Source organism: Amphiprion ocellaris, chromosome 12 (assembly GCF_022539595.1).
Source record: "Amphiprion ocellaris isolate individual 3 ecotype Okinawa chromosome 12, ASM2253959v1, whole genome shotgun sequence".
Taxonomy (NCBI): Eukaryota; Metazoa; Chordata; class Actinopteri; family Pomacentridae; genus Amphiprion; species Amphiprion ocellaris.
Window position 1 is genome coordinate 735,887 of NC_072777.1, and position 19,820 is coordinate 755,706.

Consider the following 19,820-nt stretch of genomic DNA (forward strand, 5'->3'; position numbering starts at 1 on the left):
CTAAAATATGAAATATTTGGTCACAGAAATGAAAATAAAAGTTGTTTTCTTAGAACTTCTAGAACTGATTGAGAAGTTCTGACAAATGAAACTAAGATAACTGGACTATTGGTGGACGGTCTCAGGGTTGAACGGTTCTCTGGATAGAACTAAGACGATCCTTTAGAAAGCAGACGACACGTTTTCAGTCTCTCCAGATCTTCAGATCCAGGATTTTATCTGTTTACTGGAAGAGATGCTTGAAGGTAAAATATTTTATCTGCTTTAACGGAGAGATGAGATGAATCTGATGATGTTCTTCTTTCCTAGATGTTGAGGTTCTCCTCTAAATAACTGATTATCTGTGGAACATGTTCAGTTTTTAAAAGATAAACCTGTTAATGTTTATTATTTCAACCTGCAGGACTGAACAACTCATTATTGCAGTCTGGTAAGGTGGAATATCCAAAATAAAGTACGGTAAATTTAAAATAAAATGTGCCCAAACACATCTTCATGAAGAAGCTCTGAGGAGCTCCAGAGATGTTCTGACTTTCAGAATAGATTCTGTAGATATTTAAGGAACCATCCCATCATCATTTTTAGACTTTTTAGGGTAGTAAAAGAGTTTAAATGAATTATTTTTGTGCTTCTTCCAGCCTCCTAAAGCTCCACATGCAGCTTTTCTCTGATTGGAACTGATGCCGCCTCATTAAGGCCTCTGGGAGCCGCTGTAATGAAGACTAATGAGTCGCCATGGTGACGGGCCCAATGATGTCATGTGAAGGGAATGCTGGGTATGTAGTTCTTTGGGCTGAGTCTGCTGAAAGCATCAACTCTGAGCTCATCAGGAGAGATTTACTGACTGTTGAACACTAAAGTCCACAAACTCATTGTTTCCACTGAAGCACCAAGAAAACGGTTCCAGAGGAACCAGCAGAAGATCAGAGGATCAAAGAAACATCTGAGGACTCAATACAGCCAGCTGTCAGAGAGAGGAACCAGAGGATGGAGGAACCAGAGGATGGAGGAACCAGAGGATGGAGGAACCAGAGGACGGAGGAACCAGAGGACGGAGGTCAGAGAGACAAGAAGAAGAAGAGGAAAAGGAGAAGAAGAAAGAAGGAGAAGAAAGAGAAGAACAAAAAAGAAGAAGAAGAAAGGAAAGAGAAGAAAAAAGAAGAAGAAAAGAAAGAAGAAGAGGAGGAGGAGGAGGAGGTCTTGCTGGTTTTGACATCTCCGTGAGGTTTTAAAGTTCTCGTCCTGTGAATAGTTTCCAGTCTGTCTCTCTGTTAGCGGTTAGTTAAGAGCTCCACTGTGTTTAGTTTGTTTTATTTCCTCCATAAACTCCTCAAAGTTTTGATCTTCTGGAGACCTTCTGATGATCCTGAGACACTGAAGACATTTTCTCTAAGTGACTCATGAACACCATGTTCTGTTAGAGTTTTAGGAACCAAACAGACGTTCAGGCTGTTTTAACTCTCTGAACTCTGAATATTTTATGTCTCATTTTAATCTAAAGTCCTGCAGCTCTGAGGAACCAGAACATCATGAAGAAGGAGAGAGAACTCAGAGATGTCTTCCGGCTGTAGGACTCAGAATGATGGAAACCAGAGTGAGGAAAGACTCAAATGTGATTTTTTTTGATTATTTGTTGCACAAAAAGTGTAAGAAATTAGAATTCACAAGTTGAACTCTGAACTAATGTTGTCTCCACAGACTTCTGAGGAGGTTCTCAGTATGACTGAGGAGGTCTGAGGATGAGTGATGGTCATCTGGTGGGTAGAAAGATGTTTCCTGACCAGCTAGCAGTTTGGTAGAACCATGTTGGGCTTGTTTTTTCTTGGTGGAATGAACGGCTGTATTGGAGATCTTCAGTTTTTTGGCTACCTGTCTCTCACTCATGATGGCTGCCTTTGTGGCTTCACATAATTCTTTAGTTTTAGGCGTTATGTGAGAGCTGACAGCTTCTGAGTTGTGCTACGGCTTGAATATCAGCAGGAAACCAATCTAGATCTTTGAAATGTCCTCTTATATACCCTGGAATACATGAAGCTGAAGCAGGTCAGATAGGACAGAAGGTATTCTGGAATCAGCTGCATTTAAAGTCCTGTTCATTGTATTCTTCAGGGAATAAACCTTTAGTGGTACCAGGCATTAAAATGAACAAGAAATTAAAGAAAACAAGAGAAGAGTGGTCTGATCATTTCTCCATGACTTTGGCTTCCATAGATGAAGCTAAAGGTTTTATCTATCTATCCATCTATCCATCCATCTATTCATCCATCCATCCCTCCATCCATCCATCCATCCATCCATCCAACGATCAATAAGTGGTATCTATCTGCAGCGTCTCACCTCCGGTTCCATTGCTGGTGATGGACGGACTCTCCAGGTTCTTCTCCAGTTTGGAGCCCGTCGACTCTCCAACCCGGTTATGAGGACTGGTTAGGTCCTGCATGTCCATAGACCTGCAAAGGATCACAGTAATTATTATCATCATTATTGTTGTTGTTATAATATTAGCCATTCATACAGACCAGCTACGGTTAGCTTAGCATTCACAGGAACTACACACATACTGGTTAATGGAGGGGGTGTGTGTGTTAGCATGTGTGTGTTAGCGTGTGTGTGTTAGCATGTGTGTTAGTGTGTGTCTGTTAGCGTGTGTGATTTAGCATGTGTGATTTAGCATGTGTGATTTAGCGTGTGTGATTTAGTATTTGTGATTTAGCATGTGTGATTTAGCATGTGTGATTTAGCATTTGTGATTTAGCAAGTGTGATTTAGCATGTGTGATTTAGCATGTGTGATTTAGCATGTGTGATTTAGTATTTGTGATTTAGCATGTGTGATTTAGCATGTGTGATTTAGCATGTGTGATTCAGCATTTGTGATTTAGCATGTGCGATTTAGCATGTGTGATTTCGCATTTGTGATTTAGCATGTGTGATTTCGCATTTGTGATTTAGCATGTGTGTTAGCATGCGTGATTTAGCATGTGTGATTTAGCATTTGTGATTTAGCATGTGTGATTTAGCATGTGTGATTTAGCATGTGTGATTTAGCATGTGTGATTTAGCATGTGTGATTTCGCATTTGTGATTTAGCATGTGTGTTAGCATGCGTGATTTAGCATGTGTGATTTAGCATGTGTGATTTAGCGTGTGATTTAGTATTTGTGATTTAGCATGTGTGATTTAGCATGTGTGATTTAGCATTTCTGATTTAGCATGTGTGATTTAGCATGTGTGATTTAGCATGTGTGATTTCGCATGTGTGTTAGCATGCGTGATTTAGCATGTGTGTGTTAGCATTTGTGTGTGCGTTTGTGTGTGTGTAACTGTGTCTGTGTTACTGTGTGTGTGTCAGTCTGCCAACATGCTTTAGTTTTACAATGTGTTCCACACGCATGACTGGACGAAGCACACGGGTGGGAAAGTGAGAGAGTGTGTTACAGTGTGTGGTTGTTAGTGTGAAGGGTGTGTGTGTGTGTGTTACAGTGTGAGTGAAGGGTGTGTGTTTACAGTGTATGTTACAGTGTGTGTGTTACAGTGTGAGTGTGTTACAGTGTGAGTGAATGGTGTGTGTTTACAGTGTGTGTTACAGTGTGTGTGTGTGTGTGTTACAGTGTGTGTGTGTGTTACAGTGTGAGTGTGTTACAGTGTGAGTGTGTTACAGTGTGAGTGAAGGGTGTGTGTTTACAGTGTGTGTGTTACAGTGTGTGTGTGTGTTACAGTGTGAGTGTGTTACAGTGTGTGTGTGTTACAGTGTGAGTGAAGGGTGTGTGTTTACAGTGTGTGTGTTACAGTGTGTGTGTGTTACAGTGTGAGTGAAGGGTGTGTGTTTACAGTGTGTGTGTTACAGTGTGTGTGTGTTACAGTGTGTGTGTGTTACAGTGTGAGTGAAGGGTGTGTGTTTACAGTGTGTGTGTTACAGTGTGTGTGTGTTACAGTGTGTGTGTGTGTTACAGTGTGAGTGTGTTACAGTGTGAGTGAAGGGTGTGTGTTTACAGTGTGTGTGTTACAGTGTGTGTGTGTTACAGTGTGTGTGTGTGTGTGTGTGTTACAGTGTGAGTGTGTTACAGTGTGAGTGAAGGGTGTGTGTTTACAGTGTGTGTGTTACAGTGTGTGTGTGTTACAGTGTGAGTGTGTTACAGTGTGTGTGTGTTACAGTGTGAGTGAAGGGTGTGTGTTTACAGTGTGTGTGTTACAGTGTGTGTGTGTTACAGTGTGAGTGTGTTACAGTGTGTGTGTGTTACAGTGTGAGTGAAGGGTGTGTGTTTACAGTGGGGTGAGAGTTTCATGTATCGCCGTTTATTTGGATTTCTATTAGCCGTTGTCATGGTGACGCCTCCTCTGAGACGTGTTTAATAAATGTTCATGCGTGTGCCAGTTTTTAGTTCTGGTTCTATGAAGTGAGGAGTCTGGAGGTCCTGGAGAACTCATTCTTCTTCTGGAAATGTTTTTATGATGTGAAGGAAAACAGTTTGAATCAAATCAAATAAATATTAGAGTCAGTTATTAAATTAATCAGCCTGAGGGAAGATTCTCTGGTTCTTTCCTCTGACAGGAAACTGAAGATCTTTGAGGAAACTCTGATCCACATTTTGAACATTTTAGAACCAAACTGCTGATAAATGAATGAGAAAATCTTAATTCTCTGCAGCTTTGATGAACATAAAATAAAATATGCTGTGATTTAACAAACAGCAGAAACGTGTATTTTTAAGCGGAAGCATGAAGATCATCAGAGCTGTTTATTAGTTTCAGAGATCCTGAATTCTTAAATCAGCAGCTTTAACGAGGAAACGGAACGATTATCTGATGATTTAGAGACAAAACATCAAAATACGAATCTCCAGATTTGTTCTTTTATAAAGTTTGACCAACATTCAAGATTTAATAGATTTAAAAACAGCATGAAAAGAAGTTACTTCTGCATATATTAGTCATTATTTAGAAGAAAAATTATGTATGGTAAGAAAAAACGTTTAAAAAAAGTTTATAGTCTGGATCCACGGAGTTGTTAAAGATTTCCCATTGCCAGATATAGCGGCCGGCATGGCGTCACTGTAACCATGACAACAAGTGAACACTGCCTCAGCTTCCTGCTGACGATCATGTGATCCTACTACAAATCTGCCGTTGCCGACTTATCGGAATTGATACAAGGAACAACTGATTGATTGATTAAATTGTGGGGGTGTTTGAGTCCCATCATATGTGTCCCGCTACATATTTAGGTCACGCGATTCACACACACATGCAGAACACACGTCTGTGTTCAGCACCAGGTCAGAGAATGAACAGTCTTGGCGGAGTATTGCGCTCTCTGAGTGTTTTTCTTGTTGATACATATGTTAAGGCTTTATAAATCCTCCCCACACACCTCACATCACCACAGAGCAGCACTATGCAGCGATCAGATGTCTGTGTGAAACGGACAGACCAGATACTGAATGCTGCTATACCATATATAATATAATATAATATAATATAACATAACATAACATAACATAACATAACATAACATAACATAACATAACATAACATAACATAACATAACATAACATAACATAACATAACATAACATAACATAACATAACATAACATAACATAATATAATCAGGGGAGATGGAGGAGACGGACTACGGTCGCTGAGCCAATCAGAGCCCAGCGCTGGATGCTGGTCGCTATGACTGAACTGTTGTGCTGCAATGCACTATGGGAGTTCAGGGTGTTGGGGGTTTAAATGTCATTACTGTGGTTTATGTTAGTGTTCCAGTGTTATTAGTATTTATGTTTTATTGTTTTTTTGTGGTTTAGTCAGCCTAGTTAGTTTGATTAAGTGTCATGTTGTCAGGACGGTGAGTGTAAAGTGAGTTTGATCACTTCCTGCCACATTTATACTGTAATCTCCATCAAAATGAAAGCCCTAGGCAATTATAACGTTCCTAAAGAGTAGGTACATGTTGGCTAGTGTTACCTTCCAATGCAACTTGCCACAGTTAGAAGCACAGAAAAAATATCTGCACTGAAAAATTCCGCGATGGAACGAAACATCTGCGGAACCAAACCCAATCCAAAAATCCGCAACATAGTGAGGGACCACTGTATATATATATATATATATATATATTATATATATATATATATATATATATATATATATATATATATATATATATATATACATATACATATATATATATATATATATATACATATATATACATATATATACATACATATATATATATATATATATATATATATGTACATATACATATATATATACATATACATATATACATATATATATACATATATATATATATATACATATACATATATATACATATATATATATGTATATATATGTATATGTATATATATGTATATGTATATATATGTATATATATATATATATATATATATATATATATATATATATATATATATATATATATATATATATATATATATATATATATATATATATGTACATATATATACATATATACACACACAGTGTGTGTGTGTGTGTGTGTGTGTGTGTGTGTGTGTGTGTGTGTGTGTGTGTGTGTGTGTGTTGAGGTGAAGTTTCTCTGCAATGAGCTGGGATGGATGAGATCATCACATACCAGAAAACCACAAAAACACACACACACATCTACACACACACACACACAGTAACTGTCCAACAGGTGAGCTTACCTGGCGTCTGCAGATTCTGGAACATGAGATTCACTGAGAGATTTCTTCACCTGAACAGGAAGCAGAGAGAAAATTATTATTATTAATACATTATTTTTATTATTATTATTATTATTATTATTATTATTAATACATTATATTATTATTACTATTATGACATTATTAGCATTATTATTAAGACATAAATATTAGAACATTATTATTGGTAAAACATTGTGATGACAACATTATTCTTATAACATTATTAGTTTTAAACATTATTAGTATTAGAACCTTATCATTAAAGCATTATTACTATTAGAACACTATTATTATTACAACATTACTATAGGAACATTATTATTAAAGCATTATTATAAAAACAATATTATTACATTATTATTATTAGTATAAGAACATTATTATTAGATAAGTATCATTATACCATTTTATTCGAATATTATCATTACAAGAACATTATTATTATTATTATTATAAAAACATTACTATATGAACATTATTATTAGAACTGTATCATTGCATATTCCATTATTACTACAACATCATTATTACAACATTATTATTGGAACATTATCTGCTAAGTTTATTATTACATTATTATTATATTATCATTAGAACATTACCATTATATCACTATATAACTCTCTGCACTCAACATTTCTAATTGAAGACGATGAAACTCATCCAGTTGGAATAAATCTGATTCTACATCAAAACAAACTGAACAGAAAACTGAAGGAAAAGTTACATTTCAAAGATAATTTTCAGATTTTTAAATGTCAAATTTAATTTTTTAAATAAAACACATTAAAAAACATAATGAGAGGAATCTGAAGCCTGAAACCTGCAGAAGTGTTTAAATAAAATATCTCCAGAGTGACGAAATGAACCCATAAGAAGCTGCTAAAGTAGAAGAACAGATTTCAGCTTTCCAACAGGAACAGGAGATAGTCAGAGCTTCAGGAGGAACAACAGGAGGTTCTCCTGGAGCTCCTACCATCACCAGGACCTGATGACTGAGAACCTCCACAGAAGTTTGAGGAGACACCATTAGTTCAGAGTTTAACATCTGAGGAGATGTGGAGATAGAAAAACCTCTGCAGGATGAGGAGGGAAAACCTCCACGAAGAGACACGAAACAACAGAAACAGACAGAAAACAACAAAACCGAGACAAAAAATGACCAAAATGAGACACAAAACAAGAAACGAGACAAAAAAATAAGAGAAAAGAGACGATAACATCCATGAAACCTGTCCAACTTTACTCAAAATTTGAATAAAATGGTTAAAAATGTGTCCAAAAATATTGTAAAATTGCCCAAAATGGCAAAAATTTTGTTCAAAATGATTTATTAAATGTCCAAAATGATAGAAATGTCAATAAAATAAATGCAGCAGAAACAGAAGAGAGAGAACAGAGGAGCAAGTTGTTGGAGATCCATCCAGCATGGTGGAACATCTACAGATGATGAGCAGAGTAGAGAGGAAACATCCATCCATCCATTATCTATACACCGCTTAATCCTCACTAGGGTCATGGGGGGGCTGGAGTCTATCCCAGCTGACTCAGGTGAAGGCAGGGGACACCCTAGACAGGTCACCAGTCTGTCACAGGGCTACATACAGAGACAAACAATCACTCTCACATTCACACCTACGGGCAATTTAGAATGATCAATTAACCTCAGCATATTTTTGGACTGTGAGAGGAAGCCGGAGTACCCGGAGAAAACCCACGCATGCACAGAGAGAACATGCAAACTCCATGCAGAAAGATCCCGGGAAAGCCGGGACGTGAACCAGGGACCTTCTTGCTGCAAGGCGAAAGTGCTAACCACTACACCACTGTGCAGCCCGAGAGGAAACATGGAGATAGAAAAACATCTACAGGAGGAGAAGATAAAACCTCCACAAAGTGACACAAAATGACAAAAATAAGATAGAATGCCATAAAACAAGAAGAAAACAACTGAAATGTGACACAAAATGAGACAGAAAACAACAAAAAACAACAAACTGAAAAACGAGGCACTACAAAAGACAGAAAATAACAAAAAACAGACACAAAACGACAAAACCGAGACCAAAAAATTACTCAAAATGGAAAAAAAACAGAGAAAATGTGACACAAATGAGACACAAATGACAAAAACAAGACACAAAACAACAAAAATGAGACAAAATGACAAAAAAATTAGACAAAACGACAAAAAACATGACAAACTGACAAACGAGATGCTACACAATACAGAAAACAACAAAAAATAGACACAAAATGACAAAAATGAGACCAAAAAATGACTCAAGATGGAAAAAAAAACAAGGCAGAGGAAAAATCTGGAGATAGAAAAAGATAAAATGAGGAAAATGAGACATAAAATGACCACAAAAAGACAAAACAACGAAATGACCAAAATAAGACACGAACTAAAGGAAGACGGTGAATGACAACGACATAAAATCACTGGAAGAAGAAAAACTGTGACAGGAAATGAGAAAAATGAGACCAAAACTATAAATGAATAAATTTCTGCAGTATGAGGAGAACACATTAGTTCCACCAATGGACGGGTTGGTTCCAGGTTTTTACCATTTTTGCAAAATAAATCTCATTTTTTTTCTCTTTTTCCATATTTCTGTCATTTGAATGGTTTAGAAGTCATCTCTGATTCTTTCCTGTAGTTAAATCTGCTGCAGAATCAAAGTAAAACCCAAAGACTAGAAACAAACCGGAGGTGAGCGAGTGCAGAAAGTCTGACAGCAGCTAAACGGATTGAAGTGACGGATCTGAACTTTCTCTGAGGTCAGAGGTCACGGCGGGGTCACCTCAGGTTGTCACCGTTATCGAGTCGCCGGAGGCTCGAGTCTGGAGGCCGGCGGACATGTGGTGGTGTCAGTCAGAGAGCAGCAGGACCGGGAAGATCCAGGTTCAGGTTTAGATTCAGGTTCAGGTCCTCTGTTAAAGTTCCTGCTTCTGATTAGATGCAAATAAATAATAATATAAAATAATAATAGTAACAGCAGTAACCATCATCCAAGTCTCATCTCATCTCAGCTTTTATCATCCGAGTCTCAGCTTTTACCATCTGAGTCTCAGCTTTTATCATCTGAGTCTCAGCTTTTATCATCCGAGTCTCAACTTTTACCATCCGAGTCTCAGCTTTTATCATCCGAGTCTCATCTCATGTCAGCTTCTATCTGCTCAGAACTCGTTCCTCGTTCATCTGATTCTCAATAAAAAAAGAAATCTGTTTTACAGATCATTAATCTACATAAAGAGGTTCATGATCCCAGAAAACATTAATAAAACCTGAAGAACACCCAGAAAAATACTGCAGCTTCAGAAACACCAGGAGATGGTTCCTCATTCTGAGGTTCTCTGGAGGTTCTCTGAAGGTTCTTCATGTTTGTTCTTTGGTTCTGCAGCAGCGAACAGCCAGAAATGATTATTTTATTCTGGATGAATCATTTGGTCGAGGGTTAAGTCTAAACTTCTATCTGAAGATCCCAAGATGTTAAACGGTTCTGATAAAGGAACCCAGAAATGCTGCAGATAAAAAATTAAATGACTCGAAGTTTGTCCAAAATGATGAAAACATTTTTACTCCCAAAAGACTTTAAAATGCCATGTCCTTGAAGCTGTTTTATTTCAGATTTCTGAGCCTGAACATCCGTTTTTAAGGTTCTTTATAAAGAATTGGTTCTTTAACCCTCCTGTTGTTCTCATTTATAGACCCCCAAAAATATTGTTTCCTTGTCTGAAAAAAAATCCAAAAATTCAGCAAAAAAATCCCCAAATTTCTGAAAATTTGCAAAACTTTCTGGAAGAAAATTCCAACAATTCCTTAAAAGTTTCCCTTAATTTTGTTTTTTAAAAAATCGTCCAAATTTGGCAAGAAAATTCTTTTAAATATTTTCAAAAAATGAGTAAAAATCTTCCAAAAAAATCCTAAAAATATCTAAAGTGATTCCATCAGTAAAACTTCTAATATTTCCTTTAAGAACATTCACATAAAAATCAACCAAAATCCAGAAAAATTCACTGGATTTTGGTTGAATTTTATGTGAATGTTCTTAAGAAACATTTTTTTCCCACCAAAAAATGTTCAAAAATTTCCCAAAAATGTTGGAAATGTGGACATCAGAAGTTTCACTGTGAAAATATTTTTTTTCTCCACATTTTCGAACTTTAAATTTGCAAAACCTTCAGGAAGAAAATTCCAATAATTCCTTAAAAAAATTCCCTCAAAAGTTTTATAAAAAAAACCCCAAACAAAACTAAATTTGGCAAGAAAATTCTTGTAAATATTTTCAAAAAATGAGTAAAAATCTTCCAAAAAATCCTAAAAATATTTAAGTCATATTTTTCCCCATATTTTCAAACTTTAAATTTGCAAAACCTTCAGGAAAAAAAATCCGATAATTCCTTAAAAGTTTCCTGTAAAAGTTGTAATAAAAAAATTGTAAAAATCCCCCAAATTTGGCAAGAAAATTCTTGTAAATATTTTCAAAAAATGAGTAAAAATCTTCATCATCTTCATCAGCAAAACTTTTAATATTTTCTTTATGTGAATGTTCTTAAGAAACATTTTTAACATTTCTTTTTTCTGCCAATAATGTTCATAAATTTCCCAGAAATGTTGAAAATGTGGACATCAGAAGTTTCACTGCGAAAATATTTTTTTTCCCACATTTTCAAACTTTAAATTATTTCTATTTTTGTCTTTTTTTGTGTTTTTGGGTCATTTGTCTCATTTTTTGGTCATTTTGTGTCTCGTTTCTGTAATGTTTTTTTCTTGCTTTTTGATATCAGCAAAACTTCTCATATTTTCTTTAACAACATTCACAAAAAAATCCAACAAAATCCAGCAAATTTCACTAAGAAACATTTTTTTTTCCACAAAAAACCCAATAATGTTGAAAATGTGGACATCAGAAGTTTCACTGTGAAAATATTTTTTTCTCCACATTTTCAAATTTTAAAACAGATCAATCTGACCTGCAGGACGACACCAGGGTTAAGGAACCTCCAGTTAAAAGGTTCTGCGTGGAACTAAACATACGAACAACGTTAAGCTGCAGCTCCTGGTCCTGGTTCTGCTGTTCTTAAAGCTAAAACTAGAACCTGAGAGGCGACAGAACCGGGTCTGTGCTGGAAGAATAGCATTCTGTGTTCCTGTAATAACCCAACCCATCTGCAGCAGGACATCTGATACGCTGCAGCGCTGCACGAACACAAAGACACTCAGCGACAACAACGTGTTCACAACCAGAACCAGTAGAACCCAAGAGAACCCAGGAGAACCTCACAGAACCAACAGAAAGTTTAACATCTAACCTCTAAGGCAGAAAAAACGCTGACGTTTCTGAAAACCACAAGAACTAAACTCCATGTAAGGAGAAGTAAAGCAGAAAATGTGTTCTGCTGTTTCACGTGTTGGGTTCTGACAGGAATTCAAAGTGTGAATTAAATTAGAACAGTTCTCCTCCGCACATCTTCTGAGATTAAACTTCATGTTCCTCCTGGTTCTGAAGTCAAACTGACCTGAAACTGAAACAGCAGCAGCCTGAGGAGCTTCTGAATCCCGTTTAGAGGTTTAGTTCCCGGAGAACAGACGGTTCCGGGTTCCTACCTGGAGGTGGAACCGGATCACAGCTCCACAACATCTCAGTCTACCTGTCCAGGTGTTCCTTCTACAGGAAACTCATTCCGTTTAGTCCTGCAGCAGCTCCGAGCTCCGTCCTCACTCTGCTGCCGTCTGACCGAAATGTGAAGCTTCAGTCGTCCTGCTGCTCCTCCTCCTCCTCTGAACTACCAGCAACACAACCTCAAAACCTCCTCCTCCTCCTCCTCAGAACCTCTAAACCTCCTGAGTCGTTCCATCAGACCACTATAAACCTCTAAACCTTCGTCTTTCACACCAAAACACAAACAAACTAAATTCCACTGAAACATCCAACTGACATCCAGCTGGAGCTAAAACACACACACACACTTACACACACACAGTAACACACACACACACACACTTACACACACACTTACACACACACAGTAACACACACACACACACTTACACACACACTTACACACACACAGTAACACACACACACACACACACTTACACACACACTTACACACACACAGTAACACACACACACACTTACACACACACACAGTAACACACACAGTAACACACACACAGTAACACACACACACACACACACACACACACACACACACACACACACACACAGTAACACACACACAGTAACACACACACACACAGTAACACACAGTAACACAGTAACACAGTAACACGCACACGCACACGCACACGCACACACACGCACACGCACACACACACACACACACACACAGTAACACACACTAACACACACAGTAACACACACACACACTTACATACACACAGTAACACATTGTAACACACAGTAACACACACAGTAACACACACTAACACACACAGTAACACACACACACTTACATACACACAGTAACAAATTGTAACACACAGTAACACACACAAACAGTAACACACACACAGTAACACACACAGTAACACACAGTAACACACACACACACAGTAACACACACACACAGTAACACACACAGTAACACACACACACACACACAGTAACACACACTCAGTAACACACAGTAACACACACTCAGTAACACACAGTAACACACACACAGTAACACACACACAGTAACACACACATAGTAACACACAGTAACACACACAGTAACACAGAGTAATACACACACAGTAACACACACACAGTAATACACACACAGTAACACAGAGTAATACACACACAGTAACACAGAGTAATACACACAGTAACACACACATAGTAACACACAGTAACACACACAGTAACACAGAGTAATACACACAGTAACACAGAGTAATACACACACAGTAACACACACACAGTAACACACAGTAACACACACAGTAACAGAGTAATACACACACAGTAACACACACACAGTAACACAGAGTAATACACACACAGTAACACAGAGTAATACACACACAGTAACACAGAGTAATACACACACAGTAACACACACACACAGTAACACACACATAGTAACACACAGTAACACAGAGTAATACACACACAGTAGCACACACACAGTAACACACACATAGTAACACACAGTAACACACACAGTAACACAGAGTAATACACACACAGTAACACACACACACAGTAACACAGAGTAATACACACACAGTAACACAGAGTAATACACACACAGTAACACAGAGTAATACACACACAGTAACACAGAGTAATACACACACAGTAACACAGAGTAATACACACAGTAACACACACATAGTAACACACAGTAACACACACAGTAACACAGAGTAATACACACAGTAACACAGAGTAATACACACACAGTAACACACACAGTAACACACACATAGTAACACACAGTAACACAGAGTAATACACACACAGTAACACACACACAGTAACACACACATAGTAACACACAGTAACACACACAGTAACACAGAGTAATACACACACAGTAACACACACACAGTAACACAGAGTAATACACACACAGTAACAGAGTAATACACACACAGTAACACAGAGTAATACACACACAGTAACACAGAGTAATACACACACAGTAACACAGAGTAATACACACACAGTAACACACACACAGTAACACACACATAGTAACACACAGTAACACAGAGTAATACACACACAGTAACACACACACAGTAACACACACATAGTAACACACAGTAACACACACAGTAACACAGAGTAATACACACACAGTAACACACACAGTAACACAGAGTAATACACACACAGTAACACAGAGTAATACACACACAGTAACACAGAGTAATACACACACAGTAACACAGAGTAATACACACACAGTAACACAGAGTAATACACACACAGTAACACAGAGTAATACACACACAGTAATACACACCCTCTGAGGTGTTTTCAGGACGAACACGAACTGAACCTGAGCTCTGAACCAGAAACTGAGTTCAACTGATCCAGATAAAGAAGGAAAAATGTGCAGCAAAAAAAAATGATAATAAAAATCAAAAATGCTAAACGTGTGAGATACAGAATTTACAGATGTTGTTGTGTTTAATGTTCATATTTAATGTCCAGAGCAAATAGAGAGGAAGAGGAAGGAAAAATTACAGAACCGGAAACGGATCAAACAAGAAATAATCTGGATTCACTGAACTGAACGTCAGCACAGGAAACTGGAACAGCTCAGAAATAACTGTTTTAAACTGGTTTAAACTGGTTCTGAACGCCCAATAAACCGGTTTAAACTGGTTATGAACTCATAGTAAACCAGTTTAAACTGGTTATGAACACATAATAAACCAGTTAAAACTGGTTATAAACTCATAATAAACCAGTTTAAATGACACAATTATTTTTCTCTCACAGGACTCAGTGTTTTTAATAAACTTTTCAGATACTTTTGCTTTTTCTAGAAAAATGTAAAATTGTATTTACTGTCACATTGAAATGAAGAATCCATTTTAAACAAAAAGTGAAAACTTACTTTGTTCGACGTCTTTCCTGGTAAAACTTGAGGCCTGATGAACAGAAAATCAGACTAGAACTAGAAAACATAAAAAAAGATTTTAAAACCTAAATGTTAAATGAAATAAAGCTAGAAATAATAAATATAAAAGATGGAATAAAAAGTCAAATACTGGATATCCTGTTTTATAACCAACCTAATGAGCTCTTAGAGGCTGTTTGTAGTTGATTTAAATCCTTTTTATTTTCTAACCAACATGCTGGATGTGTTTTATTCGGTTGTTCCATCTTTTCATGCACGCCTGTAAACCTCACACACCTGTAAACATCACACTCCTGTAAACCTCACACACCTGTAAACATCACACTCCTGTAAACCTCACACACCTGTAAACCTCACACACCTGTAAACCTCACACACCTGTAAACATCACACTCCTGTAAACCTCACACTCCTGTAAACCTCACACGCCTGTAAATCTCACACGCCTGTAAACCTCACACACCTGTAAACATCACACGCCTGTAAACCTCACACACCTGTAAACATCACACTCCTGTAAACCTCACACTCCTGTAAACCTCACACACCTGTAAACATCACACTCCTGTAAACCTCACACACCTGTAAACCTCACACACCTGTAAACCTCACACACCTGTAAACATCACACTCCTGTAAACCTCACACACCTGTAAACCTCACACACCTGTAAACCTCACACACCTGTAAACATCACACGCCTGTAAACCTCACACATACAAATCTCACACCTGATCCACATCTTTAACATTTTAGAACCAAACAGCTAATTTATTAGTTTTCCTCATTTTGTGTCTCATTTTGTGTCTCATTTTGCATCTCATTTTCCTCATTTTGTGTCTCATTTTCTTCATTTTGTGTCTCATTTTGCATCTCATTTTCCTCATTTTGTGTCACATTGCGTCTCATTTTCCTCATTTTGTGTCTCATTTTGTGTCTCATTTTCCTCATTTTGTGTCTCATTTTCCTCACTTTGTGTCTCATTTTGCGTCTCATTTTCCTCATTTTGTGTCTCATTTTGCATCTCATTTTCCTCATTTTGTGTCTCATTTTGCGTTTCATTTCCCTCATTTTGTGTCTCACTTTGTGTCTCATTTTGCATCTCATTTTCCTCATTTTGTGTCTCATTTTCCTCATTTTGTGTCTCATTTTGCGTCTCATTTTCCTCATTTTGTGTCTCATTTTGCGTCTCATTTTGCGTCTCATTTTCCTCATTTTGTGTCTCATTTTCCTCATTTCACAAAACAGCTGAATCATTAACGGTAGTCCTTTTAGCTTTCAGCTGTGTAGCATGTTAGCACATCGCTAACTGGATTCATAGAAAGTCTTTGCACAAACACACACCTGTGCAACGTGATCATCCATCACACACACACACACACACACACACACACACACACACACACACACACACACACACACACACACACACACACACACACACACACACACACACACACACACACACACACACACTCTCTCCATTTGTATGAGTGGTTATCGCCGTGGTAACCCTATCCAGCTCCTTTCATGTAAAATACATTGTGCCTCCCCCTCCTCCCCCGGCCTGGGGAGGTGTAACTCCATCCCTCCCTTTATGCTCCAAAATGCCTCTTTTTCAGCTGCGAGGAAGCTGTGGAGGAAGAAAAACGTGAAAGGAGAGAAGCCAGAGTCTGTGGAGCAGAGAGAAGCCCTCCTGCTGCTCCAGTACTGCAGTAGTACTACAAGTAGTACTACAAGTAGTACGGCAGTAGTACTGCCATTACTACACCTCCGATTTAAAACCTGTGATACCTGGATGGACAACCAGGTTTTAAATCTGAGGTGGATTTAAGATGTCTGCAACCAACTATTCCTCATTACTAATAGTTCTTTTTAGGATTTACAGCAGAAACTAGAGCTAAAACATTAAAAAAAAAGCGTCTTAAATGAAGTGAAAGTTGTTTAAAATGAGAAGAATTTGTCCCAAAATGACTTTAAATCTGCTTGAAATGACAAATTATCAAAAATTACTTTTTCCTGAAATTTCTCAACTTTCATTTTCATGACAAAACTAAGTTTAACCCTGGTGTCGTCCTGCGGGTCAAATTAACACGTTTTAAAGTTTGAAAATGTGGAAAAAATATATACTTTCACAGTGAAACTTCTGATGTCCACGTTTTCAACATTTTTGGGAAATCTTTGAACATTTTTTGGTGGAAAAAAAGAAATGTTAAAAATCTTTCTTAAGAACATTCACAAAAAAAATCAACCAAAATCCAGCAAATTTCACTGGATTTTGGTTGATTTTTATGTGAATGTTCTTAAAGAAAATATTAGAAGTTTTACTGATATATATGGAATCACTTTGGTTATTTTTAGGATCTTTACTCATTTTTTGAAAAATATTTCCAAGAATTTTCTTGCCAAATTTGGGGGATTTTTTAAAAATTAAACTTTGAAGGGAAACTTTTAAGGAATTATTGAAATTTTCTTCCTGAAGGTTTTGCAAATTTTCAGAAATTTGGGGATTTTTTTTTGCTGAATTTTTGAATTTTTTTCAGACAAGGAAACAATATTTTTTGTTGCTCATAAATGAGGAGAGCAGGAGGGTTAAAATGACTGAAACTTGTCTGAAATTTCAAAAATCCATCCAATACTACCTCAAAATGATCAAAAATTAACTGAAAACTGCTTTAAAATATAAAGATTTGTTCAAAATTCATTTAAAACAACACCAAACTGGTCTAGAATGACAAAATATGATCCAAAGTTACCTGGAAATTATCAAAAAATTACTCAAAATGTGAAAAATGGCACGATTTGCCTAAAAATGACTCAAGAAATTGTAATAAATGATGTGAAACTGATTCAAAATTCCAAAATATTCTCCAGATTTACTTCAAAATGGTCTAAAATGACTCAAATCTTACGTAAAATGTCAAAATGTTGTCAAAAAATACAGAAAATGTCTTGAATAAAATTAAATTTGTCTAAAATGACAAAATAAAATCATCCAAAATGACTAAAAGATTGTCTAAAACACCTAAAAATTAGTTTAAAATGAAATTGCTTTGCTTGTTATCACGACTTACTTGTTTGAAAGTTTAGTTTTAAATGGAAAAAACTCCAGAAAAACACCACAGAGAGACAAAATGGTTCCAAAGATGAATGAAAAATGACAAAAAAAAGCCACAAAACAATAAAAACGAGACAAAAAATGACAAAGATGACACAAAATGAATGTATGACATCATGAAGGAGAGAGAACTCAGAGATGTCTTCTGGCAGTAGTACTCAGAATGATGGAAAATGTTTAAAATGACTGAAAATTTGCTCAAAACATCAAAGTTTTGATCAAAATGGCTCAAAATTTTCTCCAGAATTACTCCAAATGCCTCACTGTTTAAAGTCATTAAAATGTGTCTTAAATGAAGTGAAAGTTGTTCAAAATGACAGAAATTAATCCAAAAATGACTGAAAATCTGCTTGAAATGACAAAATATCACCTAAATGATTTTTTCCTGCAACTAAACTTTTTCTTTTATGATAAAAAATAGTTTTAAATGACTGAAACTTGTCCGAAATGACATAAATTCATCCAAAACTACCTCAAAATGATCAAAAATTCATTGAAAACTGCTTTAAAATGGAAAGATTATTTCCAACCGATTGAAATTTGCTGAAGACGACAAATAATCGTCTAAAATGACAGAAAACTGATCCAGAATTACTGTGAAATGATCAATAAATTACTCAAAACTTGTGAAAAATGGCACAACTTGCCCAAAAATGACTCAAAATTTGCTGCAGATGTCAAGAAATTGCCCTATATGACACAAAACTGATCTAAAATTACAAAACATTCTCCAGAATTACTACAAAATGGTGTAAAATGACTCAAAACCAGTTTAACCCTTTGATGCGTAGACCACATCAGGAGATACCCATTTTCCATTGGATTTGGGTCACTTCTGACCCAGGTTATGCATCAAAGGGTTAAAATGCCGAAATGTTCTGTTTGTGGTTATTTTATCTCCTCATCCTGTAGATGATTTTCTATCTCCACATCTCCTCAGATGTTAAACTCTGAACTAATGGTGTCTCCTCAGACTTCTGTGGAGGTTCTCAGTCATCCAGGTCCTGGGGATGGTAGGAGCTTCAGGAGAAACCAGCTGGAGGTTCTGGAAGATGTTTCTAGAAACCCGCTGGAGGTTCTGGAAGATGTTTCTAGAAACCCGCTGGAGGTTCTGGAAGATGTTTCTAGAAACCCGCTGGAGGTCCCGGAAGATGTTTCTAGAAACCGGCTGGAGGTTCCGGAAGACGTTTCTAGAAACCCGCTGGAGGTTCTGGAAGATGTTTCTAGAAACCCGCTGGAGGTTCCGGAAGATGTTTCTAGAAACCCGCTGGAGGTCCCGGAAGACGTTTCTAGAAACCGGCTGGAGGTTCCGGAAGATGTTTCTAGAAACCGGCTGGAGGTTCCGGAAGACGTTTCTAGAAACC

The 19,820-nt window shown here is 36.9% G+C and overlaps 1 protein-coding gene across 11 annotated transcripts in view; it reads right to left on the reverse strand.

The window, feature by feature from the left end:
- Nucleotides 1–19,820, reverse strand: part of eya4 (EYA transcriptional coactivator and phosphatase 4) — a 76,790-nt gene that overhangs the window by 36,017 nt on the left and 20,953 nt on the right. For 2 of the 11 annotated variants that reach the window (XM_055015816.1, XM_055015814.1), the window contains exons 1-4: nucleotides 12,246–12,527; nucleotides 9,540–9,674; nucleotides 6,699–6,748; nucleotides 2,338–2,450 (exon numbers count right to left, since the gene is read on the reverse strand). In XM_055015816.1, coding sequence (XP_054871791.1) covers nucleotides 2,338–2,450; nucleotides 6,699–6,748; nucleotides 9,540–9,584 — 208 coding nt within the window. In that variant the 5' untranslated portion in view covers nucleotides 9,585–9,674; nucleotides 12,246–12,527. Of the gene's footprint in view, nucleotides 1–2,337; nucleotides 2,451–6,698; nucleotides 6,749–9,430; nucleotides 9,489–9,526; nucleotides 9,675–12,245; nucleotides 12,538–19,820 lie in introns of those variants that run through there. The other 9 variants (XR_008603481.1, XR_008603486.1, XR_008603482.1 and 6 more) reach the window with 8 other exon arrangements.